General features: G+C 47.6%; 1 protein-coding gene across 3 annotated transcripts in view; it reads left to right on the plus strand.

The window, feature by feature from the left end:
* Positions 1–23,107, plus strand: part of PPA2 (inorganic pyrophosphatase 2) — a 64,077-nt gene that overhangs the window by 40,623 nt on the left and 347 nt on the right. For 2 of the 3 annotated variants that reach the window (XM_074993486.1, XM_074993487.1), the window contains 3 exons: positions 50–135; positions 9,244–9,313; positions 21,741–21,780. In XM_074993486.1, the coding sequence (XP_074849587.1) occupies positions 50–135; positions 9,244–9,313; positions 21,741–21,780 (196 nt within the window). The remainder of the gene's footprint in view (positions 1–49; positions 136–9,243; positions 9,314–21,740; positions 21,781–23,107) is intronic. The other variant, XM_074993488.1, reaches the window with a different exon arrangement.

The following is a 23,107-nucleotide window of genomic DNA, read 5'->3' on the forward strand; positions in this document are numbered from 1 at the left end:
GAATTTCATAGCATTTTATATCACAAAACTTTTTTTTTCTATTAATCAGGATTTTGCTGTTGAAGTTATTGAATCGACCCATAAATACTGGAAAGCTTTGCTTCACAAAAAGGCTGATGGAGGTGCTATAAAATGGTAAGTATCCATTCAACACTATTACAATTTGTATTGCATTTATTCTGTTAATGTGAGTGAACTGCTGCTTAGGAACAATTTAGCTTTTTTTTGCTTTGATGTGGTAGTAACATTTCTGGTTTTTACAGCAGCCTGACAGATAATTACAGTAAACCCTCGATTTAACGGACTAATGGGGGGAATGGGTATGTTAATGCTGAAAGTCTGTTCTGTTCAAATAGTTATACTGTATGAAGATGCACTGACCTTCCCAGCCCATCACTCATTCCTGTCCTCTGCCCCCCACTTTCCTTCACCCCTTCTGCCATATTCTTCCCATCACACCTCATTCTTCCTCTCACAATTACCGGGAGAGGAGCTGAATGCTGGCCTGACTCCTTCCACCTCCTGCAGCTCTCAGCGCTGTGGCTCCTCCAACCCCTGGCTCTGAGCCGCCCATGTAAAGGTAGAGCATGGCCACCCCCAGCCTGCCAGCAGGCAGCAGCCTCTGACACCATGGCTGCTGCTCAGCGCTATTGCAAGCAGCAGCAGCCAGGCACCAGCATGCTCCATGCACACGGGGCTGCTGGGAGGAGAGCTCCTGTGCCCCACCTCAACCTCCCCTCTCCCTGGCTCTTCTGGCCTCAGAGGCCTCAGCCATCCCAGCAGCTCCTCCAGCCCCAGCAGCAGCTCTGGTGAGTCTCTCCGGCATTTTTTTTTGAGGGCAGGGGCAGACGTACATTATTTCAGAAGTCCATTATAACAGGGTACGTTAAATTGAGGGTTTACTGTACTCTTTGCATGGTAACTACACAGGGTTTACTGGTAGTTACTCAGAAAATATAGCGGTCATGTGAGCCCTGCAGATTATTTATAAGTAAACTTTAGTAAAAACAACAAGGACTCCTGTGGCACTTTAGAGACAAATTGATATATTTGTGCATAAGCTTTTGTGGCAAAAGCCCTCTTTGTCTGGGATGCATCTGTGAAGTGGTTTTTGCCCACAAAAGCTTATGCCCAAATAAATCTGTTAGTCTTTGATCTGCCACAGGATTGCTTATAGCTTTTGCAGACATGGATTAACACAGCTACCTGTCTGATACTTAAACTTTAATAATGTCTCAAAAAGCAGTTAGTGTGCAGTCTGCTTCTGTTTGCACAGACCTGATAACATGACACATTCCAGGACTTTAAAAGTGTATGTAATTTGATAATATAGTCAGGTGTAGGAATTACTTACATAAAAGTATTTGTTCACATTAAAATATAGAAAGAAGTTAAGGGTTGTGTTAGCCATGGTAATGTTATACTGGGACAGTGTAATGGGAAATCTATGAATTCTTTAAAATGTTAAAGGTAGCTAGTAACATAACCTAAGGAGAAGTGGAGTTATTGCTGCCTTTTTGTTCTTACCAAGCCATTGTGTATCACTGCACATGTATCTATGATCAACTTCTGTTCCAAAATTCCCACAGAATTGAGATACAAGAATGCAATTAATTTGTCAAGTCAGTTCTTAACATTGAGTTTCCCTGATCCCTGTAATGCTGCTTGGGATGTCTCTGAGAGCCTCCATAGTCCGCACGTAGCCCTGATGAATCCTCTGTCTGTCCTTTATTCCAGGCTGTTGCTACTCCTATTATTATTTATTCTTTATTTTGCAGTAGCACCATGACGCCTCAACTGAGTTTGGGGGCCCAAGGTGCTACATGCTATACAAACTCATAGTTGGAGTCAGCCCATGTCCCAAAAGAACTTAACAGTTTAAATGGAACATGCAGAGTTGGAGAAAGAGTGTCTTGTTATCTCTGTTTTATAGAAGGGGTATCTGAGGCACGTTGAAATTAAGTGATTTGTGTAAAGTCATATTGGAAATCTGTGGCAGAGATGGAAGTTGGTCCCAGTTCTCTTAGACACCATTCTTATTAGGATGGATTTGCCTTACACACCTCACAGAACTGGAAGGGACCCTGGGAGGTCATCAAGTCCAGTCACCTGCCCTCTTGGCAGGACCAAGCACCATCTGTTTTTTTAAATCTGTTTGCCCCAGATTCCTAAATGGCCCCTTCAAGGACTGAATTCACAGTCGTGGGTTTAGTAGGCCAATGCTCAAACCACTGAGCTATCCCTTCCTTTACCTACTGTGGTATTTTTGTTGGATATATACTGTTGGAAAGATGGGATCCCTATTGACAGATACTGTCCTTAATGTTGTGTGTAACCCCCCCTGTTTAAATGTAATGTAAATTGGTAAAAAATTAAAGGAAGCTGTATTGCTGTTATATTCATTTGTATGTGTAGGTGTATCCAGGGCTATCTCGAGTGGTGGGGAGACAGCGCTTGGGGCAGCCCCCCGAGTCCTCCATGTGCGGGGCCCTGGGCAATCCCCTGCACTGTATGCCCCACCTCTTTCCTGCTCCATCCCCACCCTGATCCCTGGCCATCTTGGGGCAGGTTGGAAGCAGTGGATGACAGCAACAGCTGCAGGGGGTGGGGAGTAACCAAAGGCGGCGGCAGCCACAGAGGGTGACCTGCACCCCCAGCCCTCACTATGCATCACTCTGCCACATCCTCCTGGCCAGCTGAGCCCCGCTTCTCCACAGGTGGCTGGGATTGAAGGCAGGGTCTGGGGAAGCCAGGGAGAGGTGACCCCCTACAGCCGCTGCCCCCAGTTGCCCCTGGCACCTTACCCTGCCCCAGGATTCTCCTCCTCATCCTGTGGACTAGATGGCTCTGGGCATATCCAATAGCTTGCATTGCAGCTGGAGCTGTTAGAAGTTCTTCCAGGAGCTATGTAAGACAATTGAGTGAAATTTCACAAGGTAGCGTGATGGTGTTGTTCATTGATCTGCAGGGGCAGGGAGGGATAGCTCAGTGATTAGCACATTGGCCCTATGAATAGAGGGTTGTGAGCTCAGTCCTTGAGAGGGCTTTTCAAGGCTCTGGATCAGGTTAGATTTAAGTTAATTTTTTTTAGTATTTATTTGATGGGGAGGGATAGCTCAGTGATTTGAGCTTTGGCCTTGAGTTGTGAGTTGAGTCCTTGAGGAGGCCATGGAGGGGTCTAGAGCAAATAGATTTAAAAAAGAAGATCTCTCAAGTAGGGTGCTTGGTCCTGCCAAAAGGGCAGGGGACTCGACTCAGTGGCCTCTTGATGTCCCTTCCAGTTGCATGAGATTTGTATCTCTCCAATGGGTACCCAGTCAACATGCAGGCACCCTTGGAGTATATTAAGTCACAGTGTCAAATAATATCAAAGGGTAAGGATAATGAAATTTTTAGCTCTTTGACAGGGTTTTACATGGTCCTACCGAGTGAACTGTTAAACTATGGCATGCAAAGATACATTGGAATCTGTGAAGGGTTACTACACCTTCAGTTCAGCAAAGTGTTTAAGCATGCAGTTAAAGTGAAGCATTGATATCAGTGTGATTTAAGCAGTGCTTAAAATTAAGCACATGCTCAAGTGTTTTGCCAAATGGTGCCCACTATTGGTAGGATTTTGATGTATTTGTATATTGATATGTAAGTGTGTATGTGTGTTTTAAAACTTATTAGTAATGAATTATTTTTAATATTAACATTTTTAAAGTAGTTTGTCCTGTTGAAGGCTTAACTTCCATTAAATACCAAGTTTTTGCCTCATACAAATTAAAGCTGTGTCTACACGTGCACGCTACTTCGAAGTAGCGGCACTAACTTCGAAATAGCGCCCGTCGTGGCTACACGCGTCGGGCGCTATTTCGAAGTTAACTTCGATGTTAGGCGGCGAGACGTCGAAGTCGCTAACCCCATGAGGGGATAGGAATAGCGCCCTACTTCGACGTTCAACGTCGAAGTATGGACAGTGTAGACGATCCGCGTCCTGCAACGTCGAAATTGCTGGGTCCTCCATGGTGGCCATCAGCTGGGGGGTTGAGAGACGCTCTCTCCAGCCCCTCAGCTCACTGGTGGCCGCGTGGAGCGGCCCCTTAAAGGTCCCCTCCCCCTCCCTTCCTCTGCAGGAAGCTGAGGCAACGTGCAGGCTGCAGCCTGCAGCACCCTCAGCCCCACAGAGCGGCGATGGCTGGCCGGCAGCCCCCCCAGCACCCCCAGGGGACCCCCCCCAAGGGGAGCCAGGGCAGCCAGGCTGGGAAGCGGCAGCGGGGCCCCTCCTGGACAGAGGCCGAGCTGCGGGACCTGCTGGGGCTCTGGAGCGAGGAGGAGGTGCTCCAGGTAATGGGGAGCAAGAGGCGGAACACAGATGCGTTCGCTCAGCTGGCCGACGGCCTGGCTGCCCGGGGTCACCCTGCCTGCACTCCTGACCACGTCAGGAGTAAGGTGAAGGAGCTGCGGCAGGGTTACGCCCGGGCCCGGGATGCGGCCAGCCGATCTGGGGCCGCCCCCGTCACTTGCCCCTTTTACAGGGAGCTCAGGGACATCCTGGGCTCCCTGCACACCTCCTCCCCTCCGGCCACCCTTGACACCTCGGCTGACGAGCCCCAGCAGGCCCTGCAGCCGGAGTCCGCCCCGGAGGCCATCCCCGGGACATCGCGGCAGGGGGAGGAGGAGGAGGAGGAGGGGGGCTCCTCCTCCGCAGAATCCGGGCTGCAGATCCTCCTCCTGCCATCCCGCAGCAGCAGCAGGGCCTCCGACCCCCGGGCATCTCCGGACCGTGGAAGCGGACCGACAGGTAGGTACCCCTCTCTGGTGGACACCCTTGGGCTTGAGGGGCGGGGGTAAGAGAGATGTGTCCAGGGCCCCCCACATGCTCACATGGCCATGGCCCCAAGGACACCAGGGCCATGGCCCTCACAGCACTGCAGCCATCAGCCCCCCCCCACCCCGCATGACAGTGCCATGCCCCATCCCCAGGCCAGGGGGGAGCGGAACCTCGAGGGGCCCCCGGGAGGAGGGGGTGGGACACCCCGCAGCAGCAGCATGTGATGGAGTGGGGGGAGTGCCAAAGGGAGACTCAGGCTACATATGAGCCACAAGAGCCGAAGAGCTCCCAGGGCCAAAAGAGGATCCTGGCGCTACAGCTGGCAGGTGACACCTCTGCCCTGAACAAACAGGAGGGAGGAGCCGAGCTGGCTTGGAATTGGGGGGCGAGGGCGGGGGCCACAGGTAGAGGCTAGGGGAAGGGAGAGCTGGTAGGCAGCCAGCCTGAGGAGGGGGAAAGCTGCATCCCAGAGGGGCCCCCCTTGGGGTCTTCTCCCCACGACGGGTTGGAAGGACTGTCTCTTCCGACAGCTGGTGCTGTCACTCCTGCCAGAAACTGGCCATCTGTGGCCTAAGAAACCTCTCCTGCTCTCAGACCCTGCGGGGTGAAGTGAGAGTCGCTCCCACCAGGGGACGGGGTGCAGGGCAGGGGGACCCCTGAACCCCATCCATCACAGCAGCATCTCCCGGGGACGGGGATGGGGAACCTGCAGCACAGGGCTGGGGGGACAAAGGCCACGGCTCGGGGCCCACACTAACGCCTGTCTCCATTCTTCTTCCCCCCCTCCTCTCCTGTGTCCTGCACCTGCACCTGCACCATCAGAAGGACCGGAAGAGAGCGCCGGCGAGGCGTCAGTTGTCCTGGAGAGCCCTCCGGGACCATCGCTCCAGGGCAGCCCCTCGGCCGAGGAGCGACCGGCCCCGCGGCGGGCTAGACGGCGGACCCCGCGCCTCCAACCGCCGCCGGCGACGGACCCCCAGCTGCTGGCCATCCTCCGTCGGCAGCTGGAGGTCGCGGAGCAGCACCTCCAGCTGCAGGAGCGGGCGCTGGCCTGGCGCCAGGAGGCATGGGGGGCCTATATGCAGACATTTAACCGCCTGGTGGACTACCTGGCCCCCCATGCCGCGCTGGCCGAAACATCGCCCGCCCTGCCCGCTCCTGCAGCCCCACCACCAGCTGCTCCGCCCGTCGCCGGCCCATCCGCTGTCGCCCCGCCACCCACCCGTGAGGGCCAGAGCGCCGAGGGACCCCTGGAGCCACCTGACACTCGCCAGCCCCCATACCTTCCGGTCCAGCCCGCTCCCACCCAGCCACGGACCAGGCTGCGAGCGCGGCAGGGCTCCCGGCCGGCCACGCCCAGTGCCAGCCTATAGGAGCGAGGGGCCCGGGACATGGCCCCCCCCCTTGTATATAGTTGCACCCTGTTGTTTTGGTCTCCCCGTTTGCCCCGTCCCCCCCATGTAAATAGTTCTCCCCTTTCTCCTCCCTGGTTTTCTTTTTATTATTTATGGCACACAGTTGTTTCTTTGCATTGTTTTATTGTTGTACATATTGCTTTTGTTGAACGTTTGTACCTAGTTTTCTGTTTGTGGTTCACATATTTATTTACACCCAAAAAAAAAGGTTCGGAAAGAAAAAAAAAAATTTACGTTCAGCCCCAAGTGCGTGCTGTCATTTGTCCAGGACAAGTCGGGGGCGGGGGGGCGGTAGGGTGCTCCATGGTGTGGGTGTTGGGGCAGGAGTGTGGGGGAGGAAGGGGCGGGCAGTAGGGGGCCTGGGCAGAGTTCACCCCGCGGCCTCATCATCGAAGTGGGCCCGCAGGGCCTCCCGGACCCGGGTCCCCTCGGGGTCCACCTGCTGACTGGGGGCAGCAGGTGGCTGGACGTGTGCCCTGCCAGCCTCCGCAGCCCAGCCCTGCAGAAGGGTCTCCCCCTTGCTCTCGACCAAATTGTGCAGGGCGCAGCAGGCACCCACAATCTGGGGGATGTTGTTGGGGCCCGCATCCAGGCGGGTCAGGAGACATCTCCAGCGTCCCTTCAGGCGGCCAAATGAGCGCTCCACCACCTGGCGCGCACGGTTCAGGCACTGGTTGAAGCGCTCCTGGCTAGCGGAGAGATGGCCCGTGTAGGGGTGCATGAGCCACAGCCGGAGGGGGTAGGCCGCATCTGCGATGACGCAGAAGGGCATGATGGTGTCCCCCACAGGGATCTCCCGCTGGGGGATGTAGGTCCCCGCCTCCAGCCGGTGGCACAGGCCCGAGTTCCGGAAAACCCGGGCGTCGTGGGTGCTGCCAGGCCAGCCCACGTAAATGTCCTGGAAACGTCCCCGGCTGTCCACCAAGGCCTGCAGGACGACAGAATGGTAGCTCTTTCGATTGAGGTATCGTCCGCCACTGTGATGCGGGGCGCGGATGGGGATGTGAGTCCCATCCAGAGCCCCGAAGCAGTTGGGGAAGCCCAGGGTGGCAAAGGCGGCGATGGTGGCATCTGGGTCCCCCAGCCTCATGAGCCTGTGCAGGAGCATGGCGTTGATGGCACGCACAACCTGCAGAGAAAGCACATGGGACAGCCCCAATGAGGGGTGAGCAGGGTGTGCGTGGCCCTGCCCTGCCCTGCCCTGGCCCCCCTGCCCTGGCCCCCCTGCTCTGCTCTAGCCCCCCTGCCCTGGCCCCCCTGCTCTGGCCCCCCTGCCCTGCCCTGGCCTCCCCCCGTGGGTTCGCTTACCTCCATGAAGACAGCCCCGACGGTGGCCTTGCCGACACCAAACTGCTGGCCCATGGATCGGTAGCTGTCCGGAGTGGCCAGCTTCCAGACAGCGATGCCGACCCGTTTCTCCACAGGGAGGGCACGCCGCATGGCAGTGTCCTAGTGCGGGGGTGAGCCACTGGCACAGCTCCAGGAATGTCTGCCGGGTCATCCTGAAGTTCCTGAGCCAGTGGTCGTCGTCCCACTCCCCAAGCACCAGCCACTCCCACCAGTCGGTGCTGGTGGGGTAGCTCCACAGCCGCCGGCGTGTGAGGCTGGGGGTGGAGCGGGGTGCTGCAGGGGTAGGGGTTGAGCCCTGCTGCCCTGGGGGCATCTCCTCCCCTGGGGCAAGGAGGTGCTCAGCTGCCTCCCACATAGCATGGGTCAGGGCAAGCCCTGCTCCTGCCGGGAGGGCTGGGTGGACCTTTAGCTGCTGCTGCTGCTGCTGCTGGGGGTCCATGACTGCGGCGCCCGGGGTCTGTGTGCCTATGGCTCCTCAAGACCGCGTGCTGTGCAGGCTGAGTGTGTCTGGGAGGGGCCCTTTAAGGGAGCGGCTAGCTGTTGCCCCGGAAGCGCTAGTCCGCCCTGTGACCCTGTCTGCAGCTGTGCCTGGCATCCCTATTTCGATGTGTGCTACTTTGGTGTGTAGACGTTCCCTCGCTGCGCCTATTTCGATGTTGGGCTGCGCGACGTCGAAGTTGAACATCAACGTTGCCGGCCCTGGAGGACGTGTAGACGCTATTCATCGAAATAGCCTATTTCGATGTTGCAACATCGAAATAGGCTACTTTGATGTAGGCTTCACGTGTAGACGTAGCCTAAATGGCCTATAATGAAGCTCACTTAGCTGTTTTGCAATGGGAATACTGCAAGCACAGTAACTACAGTGTGTGAATAGTCTGCCGGGTCCTCTCTTAATACAGCAGGTGCCTGACTTTAACCAAACATATAATGCAAATTCTAATTCACTGATGTCCTCTTATATGTTTCCTGGGAAAATGTGGTGTTCTTGCTTTATTATAGGGTTGATTTAATTGCTTTGTTAATAGTGGGGTAGTTTAGTAGTATTGAGTCTCATGTATTTTTTTATTCCAAAGCCCTGGGGCTATATCTTAGTACAGTTTTTTTTTTTTTTTTTTTGTGAAAAATCACACCCTCACTTTGAGGAATTGAATACAATATTGTTTTTCCTGTCTGGTAATTTAGATGAGACCTTACAAACCAAAGTCAGTCTTGGTTTAAATAGGTGCCACTGAACTAACTTCAGTGGAACCTGAACCCTTTATACTAGCAGAGGATTTGGCCCATGTTTCCATCTCCTCTCCATGGGCATTGAAGATCTTGGAGATGTTTTGAAAGAGCAGAGGTTTGCCCCAGATCTTCTATCAAAATTTCTCCTTTGATACCTGTGTGCCATGAAGTCAGTTTACTGGATCCCCTGCCTGAGGATGGTCTCCCTGCAATCATGTCCATTGATAGAGAAATCTGGGATCCTTTTAATACTGAAAGGCACTGTATACATGTAAGTAAAGTATTAAGTATATAAAATTGATTATTGCTTCATTTTTGACTGACTCACTTCCTGGTTGACTCTTGACTCTTTGCAGAAGCTGTTTATCGTAGGTTGGTTTTAATCTATTCAATTTTTTCTGATTAACTGTTGTATTGATTTTTATTTTTCAGTATGAATGCTTTGGTGCATGACAGCCCCTTTTGTTGCAGTGAAGAGGACGCCAGGTTAATTGTGCAATCAGTAAGGACAAAAAGCATTTAATAGAACTTTTTTTATTTTTAAAAATTGTTTCTAATGCAACCAAAGGATCCAAAATCCACCATTGAAATAAAGGAGGTAAACAAAATGCTTCTTTGCATTAAATGAAAATATAAGGTTTAAAATATAAAATTCAGAATACGTATATTATGGAGAACATACAATCATTATAATATAAACCTCTTTTGCTGCAGTATAATAATTGTATTTTCTGCCAGGTTCATTGCTGTTTTTCTGTTTTTTCCCTGTGGTGCTGTTTCTTTTGATGCTAAACAGCAAGATTGACTGCTATTTGTATCTAGCCTGCTGTCTTCCTCTGTTGCTATGAGTTACCACCCAGTGCTAAAACTCATTGACTAGCTGACTGTACTTTCTAATCATGAAGGGGATCCTTTGTTTGCCTACTTGCATAATTAAATGCATCGCTGTGCAAGGAAGGGGGAACGTTTTTCTGAATGCTTGTTAAAGAATAGCAGTGAAGGGTCCTGCGGCACCTTATAGACTAACAGAAAAGTTTTGAGCATGAGCTTTCGTGAGCACAGACTCACTTCATCAGATGCTGGTCATGGATTTCCATGACCAGCATCTGATGAAGTGAGTCTGTGCTCATGAAAGCTCATGCTCAAAACTTTTCTGTTAGTCTATAAGGTGCTGCAGGACCCTGCATTGCTGTTACAGATCCAGACTAACACAGCTACCCCTCCGATACTTGTTAAAGAATAGTGCCTTGTTCTGCAAATTAGTGTAAAATTCAAATATAAATTAATTTAAAATCCAGATCCACAGGTTCTCTATTAAAACTGGGGATAAAAATCAGCAGGTTTGGTTTTAACATGTGCAGATGTCACTGGAGGAGGAGTTTAGTCTATTTAAACATTATATCCTGGAGACCACAACTTAAACAAAGAAAATGAAACATAAAGTGCCTGATTTAACAAAAATAAAATAAAATAAAACCCAGATAGTTCTCGCATATTTGATTTGGCCATTATCAGGAGCATATTGGATGTTTTGCACTTGAATGTGACTATACCAGCAATTCATTAGCCTTAACTCAAACGCTCTCCATTGCTTGATTTGTGCACACAGCTCTAGCAGTTGCACAAGAGAGCGTGTCAAATGAGACCTTAAAACCAATATTTGAAAAAAAAACTAATGGTGTTACTTTCAAAAACCAGGCGTACGGTGTTTGGAGGCTTCTTTTTTAGTGACCTCACTTTTTCTTTATTTCCTTGTAAGAGACAGGCTAAAATATTCAGTAGCTTACATACCAATTATATATCAGTGGTGCAAAAATCAGGGCCTTTTAATGTACTTGAATGGCGAGTCAAATACTCCTATTCATTTTAGCTAGCTGAGGACTAATACATTTCCCTGTCATGAGTGTCTGTGGATTTGTATCTGCAATAAGCAGTTAGAAGTATTGCCAGAAGATTAAGTATAGTAAAGTGTCAGTTACACTTTCTGTCTCGGGCAGTGGAGTCCAATAATAATTCAGGGATCACCACACTTGTGGTTATGATTCTTGCATATTCACCACTCCCACCCCAAACTGAATGACCTCCCATGGAGACAGGCATGCCTGGCCTCCCACCTCCCCCCACCTGTATATTTTGGTGATTCACTGGAGCTGCTGCCACCAGAGCCTGGGCTGCCAGGGGTGCAGGAGTCGTGCTGCACCTGCACGCAGCCATTCAGGAGAAGCCGTACCAGCCAGGGGAGGAGAAACCAAGCGTGCAGCTCTGCGTCCGGCATTTCGCCACACTCTAGTGCCCCGTTCATGATGTGTTGAACAGGGAGCATGTTGGATGCTGTGGATCTATGGGAAGCATAACATTGAATTTCCCGTATCTGTGCATTTTAAATCTTGACTAACATTAATGTAAAAGGGCCACTGTCTTCTTTAAAATGTTGTGTTGTGAGGTCATAAGTCTTTGTTACAGCAAAGCTGGTTAAACCGAAAGAAATTTGAAAATAAAACTTTTCACTATTGATTCTGTTCAGTTTCTGCTTATCTCTTAAAGTATGCCTGTACTTAAATTAGCTATATTTTAACATGTTAATTAACACTAAAATTTTAGTGAAGACAAGAAACGTTTGCTTCAGTACTCATGTATTTGTTCGTAGTCACTTTTATCTGGTTAAATACAACTATCCCCATGTGTTTGTGTTTCGTTTATGCTAAAATTTACAATCATTTTTCACAAACGTGTTACAACACAGGTAAAAATTGAAGTGAAGACATACCGTCAGCGTGGACAATGAAAATCAGTAAAATAATTGTCAGTTTCAAGTCACCCATGCTGTACTGTTTGGATCTGAAACTTTTCAGATTAATATATTTTTTTAATCCAGTGGAAGTATTTCTACTGCTGGTGTTTATAAAATCTAATTTGAACATCAAATTAGAATCGGTGTCCTATAGTATTGTCTTATAGTAACTACTGGTTTTGGCTTTTTTCTCCCTGCTTTCATATCCTCACATTCTTTTGCTTGAATGATTGCACAGTTTCTTCATGGTATTTTATTAAACCTTAGTCACCCATGACCCTCTACTGCTTCTGTTGCTTTTGCATATTTTTCTTCTTTATTTTTTGTTTATCTAAAGGTAGTCCAATTGCTCTTTATACATTTGTCCTTGAGTAAAATGCAGTGTTTTATTTTGATGTTTTAAAGTGTTATTTTCAATCCAAAGTAACTTGCAGTAGAAACAATGCAGCCTTTAACATTCTTTTGAGAGCAAAATGTCAAATTCTCGATATTAAATTTTAGATGGGTCTCTTCCATAGTCTTGCATTGCCAAATTCAGTTGTCAGACACTTAGCTCTGGCAAGGTAAATTGACAGTAAGCAGGGATCAGCTGCAAAATCTTAATGGCTCTGGGTTTTTCACATGTAGCTGGAAATTAAAAAAAAATGTTTTCTGTGGTTTCTTTTGCTGTCTTCCATTGGTTTAAGGATAGGAACAAGAGAAATCAAAGTTATAATGCAGCACTGACTTACAAGGGTAATTGGAAACATATTTCAACTTGTGCAGGATTCCTGAGTCACTTGCAATATTGGGAACAACGACCATGCATGTTTCCTAACCCATTTTACAGAGAGAAGATTTTTGTATTGGGTGGGTGGTACATATCTTTAATTTATTTTCATCATCGTTGTCATCATCATCATCAATAACCATGGGCTTAGCGCCGGTTGGTGTCTGATGCCTCTCTCGCTATTTCCTTCCATCTTTCCCTATCCAGCGCAGCATGGCTTAGTTTCTGTAGACTAGCTCCGCACCAATCTACTACATCATCTATCCATTCTCTGTGGAGTCTGCCTCTCCTATTTGAACCATCCATTATGCTGAATACTAGGGTCTTGATTTTTCATTTGTCATTCATTCTGCAAATATGTCCAAATAGTTGTAGCTTCTGTTTTATAACCTTCTGCAGCAGGTTCTCTTTCGGCTGTATCTTCCTATATAATTCCTCATTGGAGATCTTCTGCGTCCATCCTATTCTCAGAATCTTTCTATAACAACTCCTTTTGAACACCAATATTCTTCTTTTCGAATCTTTCATTATCACTCATGTCTCACATCCGTACAACATGCTGCTGAATACACACGTTTTCAAGACGCCCAGCTTCATTCTTAAGCTAATTGCTTTGCTTTTCCAGATCTTATCATATCGCCCTCAAACTCGCTCTTGCTTTCACTATTCTAGTCGCTATTTCCTTCTTACAGTCTAGATCATACGTTATGTTGCTCCCCAGATATGTGAACTTTCTACATTTTCTAGTTCAATACCATTGACGCTGATCTCATTCCTATTTCCTTATCTCCAAATATCATTGTTTTTGTTTTATCGATGTTCATAATCAGTCCGTACTGCTTCCCTTCTTTGTTGAACACCCGCACCGTTTTCGCTAGCTTCTCCTCATCTTCCTCAATGATAACTATATCATCCGTGAACCTCAAGTTGTTAATTCTTTTCCCATGCACAGATATCCCTTCTACCTCTTCCTTGATCTTGTCCATCGCTCTCTCCAGATGTGTGATGAAGATAGTTGGCGCTATTGGATCTCCTTGTCTAGAACCTCTACTTGTTTTAAACCAACTTCCCAACTCCCCGCACGTTCTCACTGCTGCCTCTGCATTATCACTGATATCTTTCAACAACCATATCAGTTTGCTATCCACTCCATGTGACTCCAACACCACCCAAGTCACTTTCTGATATATACTGTCAAATGCCTTTTGAAAATCGACGAAGCAAGTGTATACGTTTTTGTTCTTTCGTCGAGCTTTCTCCACCATCAGTCTGACTGCCAATATCTGCTGTATGGTACGTCTGTCTTTTCTGAACCCTGCTTGCTCGTCTGCTGTATGTTCGTCTGTCTGTGATCTTAATCTCTCAGTATCATCATCAGCACCTTACCTAGATGACTTGTTAGGGCAATCGTTCTGCAGTTCTTGCACTCCAGTGTATGTCTTCTTGGGTATTGTCACTAGCATGGATCTTGTCCATTCCTTAGTTGCCTTCCCTTCTTTCCATGCTGTATTACATAGTCGGTGTATTTCCTGAATCATGCTTTCTCCGCCGTATTTGATCATCTCTCCTGTGATCTTATCATTTCCAGGGCTCTTGTTGTTTAGTCGTTTCACTGCTTTTTCTACTTCCTCCTTCAAAATATTGGTCTTGCTCTTGATGCTTGGGGGAGATATCTCTTTCAATTCTTCAGTCAGTCTCTCTGAGACACTCGGGTCCAACTGTGCTTTGTATAGATTGGTCAGATATCTCGTCCATCGCTGCACAATCTTCTCCCTGTTCACGAGCACTTCTTCGTTCTCATCTTTGATTGCCATCTGCTTCGGTACCATTTCCTATTAATATTCCTAATTGTCTTATACATCTCCCTGGTCTTACATTCACCATAATACCTCTTGATATCTTCACATTGCTTCTCTAGCCATTTCTCCTTATCCTTTCTGGCTGCTTTCCTTACCTCTTTGCATTTCATGCTATATTGCTGTTCTGCCATCTCAGAAACATCTCATCTGATCTTCAGCGCTCTTTTCTCTTGAACCAACTTCAGTGTCTTCTGGGTAATCCACTTCTTATTGATCTTTTCTTCTTCTGGAACAGTCTGCTCAATTGCCTCTTCTATAGCGATGACTATCCCTGCGACTCTCTTATCTAGGTCTTTCTCTGTGGCGATATTCTTAATCTTCTCTTTGAGTGCTGTTCTGTATGCATTCCCTGTTTCTTCCTCACATAGCCTCGCCACATCTCTTCTTTTCTTAAACTGTGTCTTACATTTTCTTTTGAGTTTTCTCTTGATGTTTGCGATCCCTAGACTGTGGTATGAGTCTATATATGCTCCTTGGAAAGTTCGGGACTGTTGTACTGATGTTATCTATCTTATCAAAATCATATCTCTCAAGTTCTTGCACTTCGTGTCATTCAGTCGCCATGTCCACTTCCTATAGTCCTTTTGTTGGAATCTTGTGTTGCAAATCACCATCTCGTGCTCTGTAGCAAACTCTAACAGTTTCTCACCTCGTTCGTTTCTTTCTCCATATACAAACCTTCCCATGACTCTCTCCCAACCTTCATTATTTGTTCCAACCTTCGCGTTCCAATCTCCTCCGATGATTAACACATCTTTCTTTGGTATCTCCTCCACTGTCTTTGTCAAGTCTTTATAGAATAGCTCAATCTCTTCCTCTGTACTGTCTGACGTGGGTGCATACACCTGAATGATTGAGATGTTGAACGGTTTCTTCGAATCGTGTGACTATCATTCTTGCACTCCCCGGTTTGTATCCTAATAATGCTCTTCTAGCTGTTTTGCTAAGAAGGAATCCAACTCCAGCTTCATGCTTCGTTTTGTTTCCTGACCAAATGACTTCGCAACTACATATCTCTCCTGATCCCGTCCAACGCATCTCTGCCAGTCCAGGTATATCACATTGGTATCTCTCCATCTCCTTCCAAAGCAGCTCTAATTTTCCATTTGCCCGCAGTGTTCGGATGTTCCATGTTCCAATGGATAGCATATGTGTTAGGTGTAATTTTCTTTCAGTCGCCAACTTATCGACCCAACCCCGATCGCTTGATTGGTATCGTGGACCTTGTTCATCTGGGCAACATCCAAGCCGGAATCTTGTACTGGCATCAGATGGCATTAGTTGTACTGGCATCAGATGTCATTCGTATTGTTGTTTGACGGTCAGCGCACCGACATACATCTGACCAACCCTCCTCCTTCATCCAGGCTTGGGACTGGCATGGAGCTCTCAGTGGCTTCATGGCAGAGTTTTTATTTTCATGCAGTATGTTAACTGCAGAAATAAAAGGCACACTCTATTGCTGTAAGTCATGCTTCTTTAAGTGATTGTTCATGTGCATGCCAGTGTAAATGTGCGTGGCACATGTCCAGTTTCTTGGAAGTTTTTCCCCTAGCCAGTCAGCGTGGCGCCAGTATAGCGTTCAATCACTGTCCAACCCCCTCCCCGCGCAGTTCCTTCTTGCTGCAGTGGCAGTTATTAGAACTCAACTTCACTCTTGCAAGCAACCTTATCAGTTAGCTGGTAGCATTTAGATCTTATCTGTAAATAGTTTCTAATTAGGTGTTAATTGTTTAAATAATTAAATAGTAAAATAGTCAATATAGTTCTGTTGTTCTTAGTAGTTTGTTGGTCTGTAAGAAGGAGGTTGTTCCCCCTTCTTGGGGCCTGGGAGAGGTCACCAGGCTTCAGCGTCTGCTTTGACTGTGGGAAGTGCGTGCCGAAGAGCGACCCACACTCTGCCTGCTGCCCAATTTGTTCGACCTTTAAACCCAGGACTTTGAAGGATCAGGCGTAGTGCGTCAAGGTGTTGTTGATGGAGTCAGTTTTCTCCAGGCTGAGAAGTCCCTGTCCGCGTGGCTGAGCACACCGTCTTCGTTGTGGAGTGTATCAGCACCGAGCTCAGTCACAGTGCTGACGAAGGAGAAGGGAGTCTGGCGCCATGGTGAAGGGCTCATACCTCAGCCCCGCAGGAGACCTAAGTCTTAGGCCCCAGTGCCCCATAAAAAGAAAAGCCATGACAGGGGCCATTCTCCCACAGCGTTGATGCGGAGAAGGAACCCCCAGGTGCTGTCAGGGGAGACTTGCCATGGGCATACCTCAGAGACCTAGGCGTCAACACTGGTCCAGAGGTCCAGTTTCCACTGCCCGGAGCTACCATCAAAGCTGGAGGAGTTCAGAGTGGTGCAGAGCTTCCTCCAAATTACAGCACCCATCTCGCTGCCGAGGAGATCCATGTCCCTGAGGCAGGTGTCAAGTTGTCCTCTGTCCTGGGGCAAGCCCTGCCACAATGGAGCAGCCACCTATGCCCCGGCCCCACTGGTGACTGTGGTGCTGGTGCCAGCCCTATCCCAGCTGGTGCTGATGCTTCCACCCTCTGGACAGGTGCTGCCTTGATCTTCGGCGTCGCAGGCATCTGAGTCAGAGTCTGACTTCTTTTCTACCTCGGGCAGGAGTAGTAGTGCTCGCCCTTCCTTCAGATGGAGTCGATGCTCCACGCTGGGACAGTGGCAGCCAGCTGGTGCTGCAGTAGCCCTTTTAGACCCCATGGGAATTTCTTGAGAGTCAGGGGCAGTTCCATCTGGCTGCTGACCTCGGCTCCATCGCTGAAGTCAGTGTTGGGAGCTCCGCTGGCACCATGTTCAACACTGTCAGCCTCGCTATGAGCCCCTCTGGAGGATGGGTCTTTGGAACAGCTGTCTCCCATGGAATGGTTCTCGTCATCACTGTCAGTCTCAGCACCGGCCCCTTCGGTGTGGATACCATTGTTGGCTCCAGTGGTTTCACTGCCTTTTCCTTCAGTGTAAAATGCCATGGTGCTGACCAAGCTAAATATGAGTCAACAGTGTGATGCTGTTGCAGAAAAAGCAAACATGATTCTGGGGTGCATTAACAGGTGTGTTGTGAACAAGACACGAGCAGTCATTCTTCCGCTCTACTCTGCGCTGGTTAGTCCTGAGCTGGAGTATTGTGTCCAGTTCTGGGCACCGCAGTTCAAAAAAGATGTGGAGAAACTAGAGAGGGTCCAGAAAAGAGTGACAAGAATGATTAAAGGTCTAGAGAATGTGACCTATGAAAAAAGGTTGAAAGAATTGGGCTTGTTTAGTTTGGAAAAGAGAAGATTGAGGGGAGACATGATAGTGGTTTTCAAGTATCTAAAAGGGAGTCATAAGGAGAAGGGAGAAAACTTGTTCTTCTTGGCCTCAGAGGATAGAACAAGAGGCAACGGGCTTAAACTGCAGCAAGGGAGGTTTAGGTTGGACATTAGGAAAAAGTTCCTAACTGTCAGGGCGGTCAAACAGTGGAATGAATTGCCAAGGGAGGTTGTGGAATCTCCATCGCTGGAGATATTTAAGAACAGGCTAGATAGATGTCTGTCAGGGATGGTTTAGACAGTACTTGGTCCTGCCATTGGGGCAGGGGACTGGACTCGATGGTCTCTCAAGGTCCCTTTCAGTCCTAGTGTTCTATGATTCTATGCTGGCACCTGTGGGGCTGGAGGATTTTAGGTGATGTGGGTGCAGGGCTTGGCACTGCCCTCTGTGGACTCGTCATTGCACAGGCAGGTGTCACAGCTGTTCCCCTCACCTCAGGGGGCTGGGGCACCGGACCTGTTGGCATCCATGGAGGTGGGCTGCACATTGCAGGCGAGTGCTGCTGTCTCAGCCTTGTCCCCATATGAAGTGGTCACTGTTCTTCTGCCTCCCTGGTCTTGGAGGATGGCCTGGCCCTCCAGTAGCTATTCCACCAGGTGGCCCAGGGCTGGGGGTATAGATAGAGGAGGTCAGTTACCAGGCTGACCTGATGATGATGGTTATTCTGTCCTCATTGGGTCTCATTATAGTTGCATTGCCTCTTGTAAAGACCATCACCCAGACCACCAAGAACATGTGGCAGACACCGGCATTGGCCCAGCCTACGGTGAGGAAAAATTAAAGATGGTACTTTGTCCCCTTTGTGGGGCATGAGCATCTTTTCACCCTCCCCTCCTTCCCATTCCCTGGTCATGGATGCAGCCAACCGCAGGCAGAGGCAAAACAATTCGACTTATATGGTAGAAAAGTTTATTCAGCTGGAGGGCTACAGCTGCACATAGCTAATCAGCAAGCCCTTGTGAACAGGTATTTGTATGTTATAGCTTCTTCAAGATGTGTGGTTCATGTCCATTCCAAAGTCTTCCCCACTATCAGAGTAGCTGGCAAGAAGGAAGGAACTGAGGGTGGGGGTTGGGTTAGGCAGTGCTCTATGTTGGGCACGAAATCAGTGCCACTCTGTGGAGCAGTACATTGACCCAACAGCTACTGGGCATAATCGTTCTGACAACTGGGCATACACACACGCACACATACATTGGAATGGATGTGAACAATGGATCATGAAGAACACCAGTTATGGAGGTAAGTAACTGACTTTTTTAACAGAGAGGAGAATGCCTAGAATTTCCGTGTGGAAGAAGAAAATAAAAAGCAAATGATGAAGTAGTCTGTATTGCACTGGCTCTGCATATGTAATTAAGGATGGACCAGTTTCTGACAACCTTGTTGACAGCTTACTCCATGGGTAGCCCTGTTGACGTCAGTATGATTAAGGCTGTTGGCCTTTGGCCTCTCATGAATTTTAAAAGCTTTGTATTTGAGACTCAAGTGACTTGTCAGTATGGGAAATAAATTTCTGCTCTCTTACCCTAATGCATGGCTTTGGGATGGTTTCTGCCTTACTTTTAAGTAGCCAGATTTGACTGCTTTGTAAGAGTGTGTGTTTCTGAACTCTTTGTCTCATAAGTATGTTTTACTTTGTTAATCTTTGTCTCACTTTTCTCTGCCTGCTGAGTTTCAGGACAGTTGGCCTAACTGCGTTCTCACATTAGTCAAAGTCAGGAATGTTTCACTCCAGCTGATGGAGCTATCTTGAGGTAAAATTAGTAAAATCAGAGAGCTCAGCCATGGTCGTTGGGATACTGCTGTCATGCACAAAATTACTCTGGCATAGCCAGACATACACCAGAGTTTATAACACTCTGCTTCAGGTGTTCCATCATCTCTTGTGCTTTTTCTTTCTAACCACCAAGGGTGGTGAATGCTGAAAATTAGATGCTGGCACATGGAACATGTATCTGGATGTGTCAGTGTTAAATTGCACCATCTACTTCACAACATATAAGTGTTGTCATCCGTAATAGTAACATGGGTGACCAAGCCTTTGCTTAACATTAATCCCAAGAACTGCTTGCTCACTCATTCTACAAAGAAGCTGCTTCAAACATTTCTATAAAGTTGGAAAACCCAGAGGATGAACTACAAATAGCTTGCAGAAGAATTTTTCTCAGACATATGCTATCATTCTTCTCCTATAGTACTGGAAAGAAAATGTGGTAGAAGAACTTTGTTCGGAAAGAGAGCTATGGTAAAAGTACTTTGGTGGGAATGCGTTCCAGGCAGAAGTATCTTTTAAACAATAGAGGGAGGGGGCAGTCTTCCCCTTAGAATGTAACGCCCACCCAAAAACCAACCTAATATATTTTCTATGAAATTTTTTGTGGACAACTCCATTATCCTGGCAGATTAATAGGGAATGGTGTTAATTCTATGGGCAGGTGATGATGCTTTAAATTTCAGTACTAAATATTTAATTGCTGATAATTGTAATAGATAGGATAGGAGTGAGAAGCCCATTTGGAGTTGGGATTTGGTGGAGGGAAGGAATTTCAGAGGGTAGGAAGTAGAAGAGAGAGGAAAGAAATAGGAGGATGGGAATGGAAGTGAGACTAAGGCTACGTCTACACGTGAAGCCAACATCGAAATAGCTTATTTCGATGTAGCAACATTGAAATAGGCTATTTCGATGAATAACGTCTACACGTCCTCCAGGGCTGGCAACGTCGATGTTCAACTTCGACGTTGCGCGGCACCACATCGAAATAGGCGCTGCGAGGGTACGTCTACATGCCAAAGTAGCACATATCGAAATAAGGGTGCCAGGCACAGCTGCAGACAGGGTCACAGGGCGGACTCAACAGCAAGCTGCTCCCTTAAAGGGCCCCTCCCAGACACAGTTGCACTAAACAACACAAGATACACAGAGCCAACAACTGGTTGCAGACCCTGTGCCTGCAGCATGGATCCCCAGCTGCCGCAGCAGCAGCCAGAAGCCCTGGGCTAAGGGCTGCTGCCCACGGTGACCATAGAGCCCCACAGGGGCTGGAGAGAGAGCATCTCTCAACCCCCCAGCTGATGGCCGCCATGGAGGACCCGCCAATTTCGACGTTGCGGGACGCGGATCGTCTACACGGTCCCTACTTCGACGTTGAACGTCGAAGTAGGGCGCTATTCCAATCCCCTTATGAGGTTAGCGACTTCGACGTCTCACTGCCTAACGTCGAAGTTAACTTCAAAATAGCGCCCGACACGTGTAGCCGCGACGGGCGCTATTTCGAAGTTAGTGCCGCTACTTCGAAGTAGCGTGCACGTGTAGACACAGCTTAAGGGAGATGTAAGTATGCCTAAATGTGAAAATATTTTCTCACTGAGGCTACGGCTACACTAGAAGCATCTCTGAACAGATGCTTCTGTCTGAAGAGATTTTCTGGCAAAATGTCTGTCAACAGAATGTGGCCATAAACAAAAATGGGTCACTCTGTCAATCTGCTATGTTGACAGAGCATCTGGATTGCCTGGTTTGTCCTGGAAGCCCTGTCTATGGACAGAAGGCACCCCAGAGTGACCACACAGCTTTTTGGTCAACAGAATATGTCGACAAAGGCCCCCTTCCTCATCTGGGAGAGGCGGAAGGTTGTTGGCAGAAGTGCCGAGTTTTGTCAACAGAATTTCGACAAAGTGTATTTGTGTGCAGATGTGTGGTGAGTTTCGTTGACAAAACTGTTTTTGTTGTGGAAAAAAAAAACTTGCTAGTGTAGCTGTAGTCTGATTCCAGTAGGTGAACTGGTAAAATTGATAGCAACAAAGTTCATTTATACTTAAAAGCTGTATTTCAGAGCATTGATCTTTGTGGAACCAATGTAAATGGGAGATCTGATGTGTTCTGAAACCCCATGGACCACAGTTAAATACAGAATGTGTCCCTTCCGTAGAATGAGTTTGACTCACCCTCTTTCAGAGATTGTCTCCCACCACCTGACGGAGAGGTGGAAAGATGTAATGGTAAATTTACCAGGAAACTTAAATCATGTATTAACCTTGTTGCAGAGATATTTTCATCTTCGCTGTTTGGAAATCAAAAAAATACTCTTTATCCCAGAATAGTAAATCATCTTTATACTACACAGGTATTTGTCTGAGAGTTGAGAGACACTTTGTCTGAAGTGTTACTAATACACTGGGATTTTTTTCTGCAGGCACCACCCCCGATGAGTGGAGATTCTGGTTCTACAGAAGGTACAGTTTATTGTTACTCCAAAGGGCAACATTTATTTTTGTTTCATTATAGGTTAAAAAAAAAAGAGATGTGATAGATCAATTGAGAAACTTATGTGAACTAAACATACTAAGCATCAGAAGTGAAAGAAATGCTTACATGGTGCCAGATGACTACCTTCACCTCTCTGGAGTAGTCCCTTAGACAATGAGTATTTCCACTAGAGATGTAAAAGGTTTACTGGTTACATTAGCCTTACTGGCATGATTACCCCGGTAACTGGTTAAGCAGAGGGAGCTACTTCCCTGTCCACAGTCCGGTGGGCCCAACTGGTGGTGCCCACTGCCTGCAGTGCGGCAGGTCCGGATGGAGGAGCTTCTTCCCCCAGCCTCAGCATGGTGGGCTGGGCAGGCAGGAGGAGCCCCTTGCCCACTGCTGGCTGGCTGGCTGGCAGGATCCTAGCTGCAGTAGCCCCTGCTTGGAGCTGCCCCTGCCACAGGACCCAGCTGCTCAAGTAACCAGTTAAATGATACACTTTTAATGGTGTAACCAGATAACTTTTCTGAAGGATATCTACATCTCTAATTTCCACTGAGGCAAAAGGGGCTCCTTGTGGCCTAAGTACCACTCAGTGTTGATAGGTGTATTGCAGTCTAGCCCATATCAGTCTAGAATTAGATGAGCAGACATACGAATATTTTTCTGATTATGAAATTATGGAAGACCCTATTTGTCCTTTTTAAGAAATGCTGCTTTGCTTATTTTTATTTCTTCCTTTGAAAAAGAAGCAAAATAAGCTGTCCAACAAAACAAAGCCAAATTTATTTTTTCTCCGTTAATTAGAGCCAAATTGCCTCTCCCTGTTCTTAGGGAACTGATTTTCAAGCTAAAAAAATGGGTAGATTTCGGGAGATACAGGACTCCCAACAAAGTTCATTCAATATGTTTTGTTTACTTTAAAAAAAAAAGAAGGGGGGCAGCTGGCTTTTTAATGCCCAAAGTATTGTCTGAGAGAGGGACATGCAGTATTACAAACTGGATTGTGGAAGGGAGGGGTAACAGGTATCTTAAAATCTTGAATCAAGTTCCAAATTCTTCACTAAGTAACATCTGTGTAATTAATTTCATGGGAAAGCATGTTGCATTCTTTTTGCCCTTATATGGTATGCTAATAAATAGCTTTTATTTTCTGAAATATTCCGTCTCAAGCCTCTGACACAGAACAGGCCACAGCCTGCCTAATCTTTGATGCATGCAATACATCAGGACTATACACTGCTGTAAGATGTAATTTTCAGCAAAGAGGTATCAGAAATAAAATGTGTTTATTTTGGGGGCACTCCTTGC

The sequence above is a fragment of the Carettochelys insculpta genome, chromosome 4 (assembly GCF_033958435.1).
Source record: "Carettochelys insculpta isolate YL-2023 chromosome 4, ASM3395843v1, whole genome shotgun sequence".
In the NCBI taxonomy this organism is placed as follows: domain Eukaryota; kingdom Metazoa; phylum Chordata; order Testudines; family Carettochelyidae; genus Carettochelys; species Carettochelys insculpta.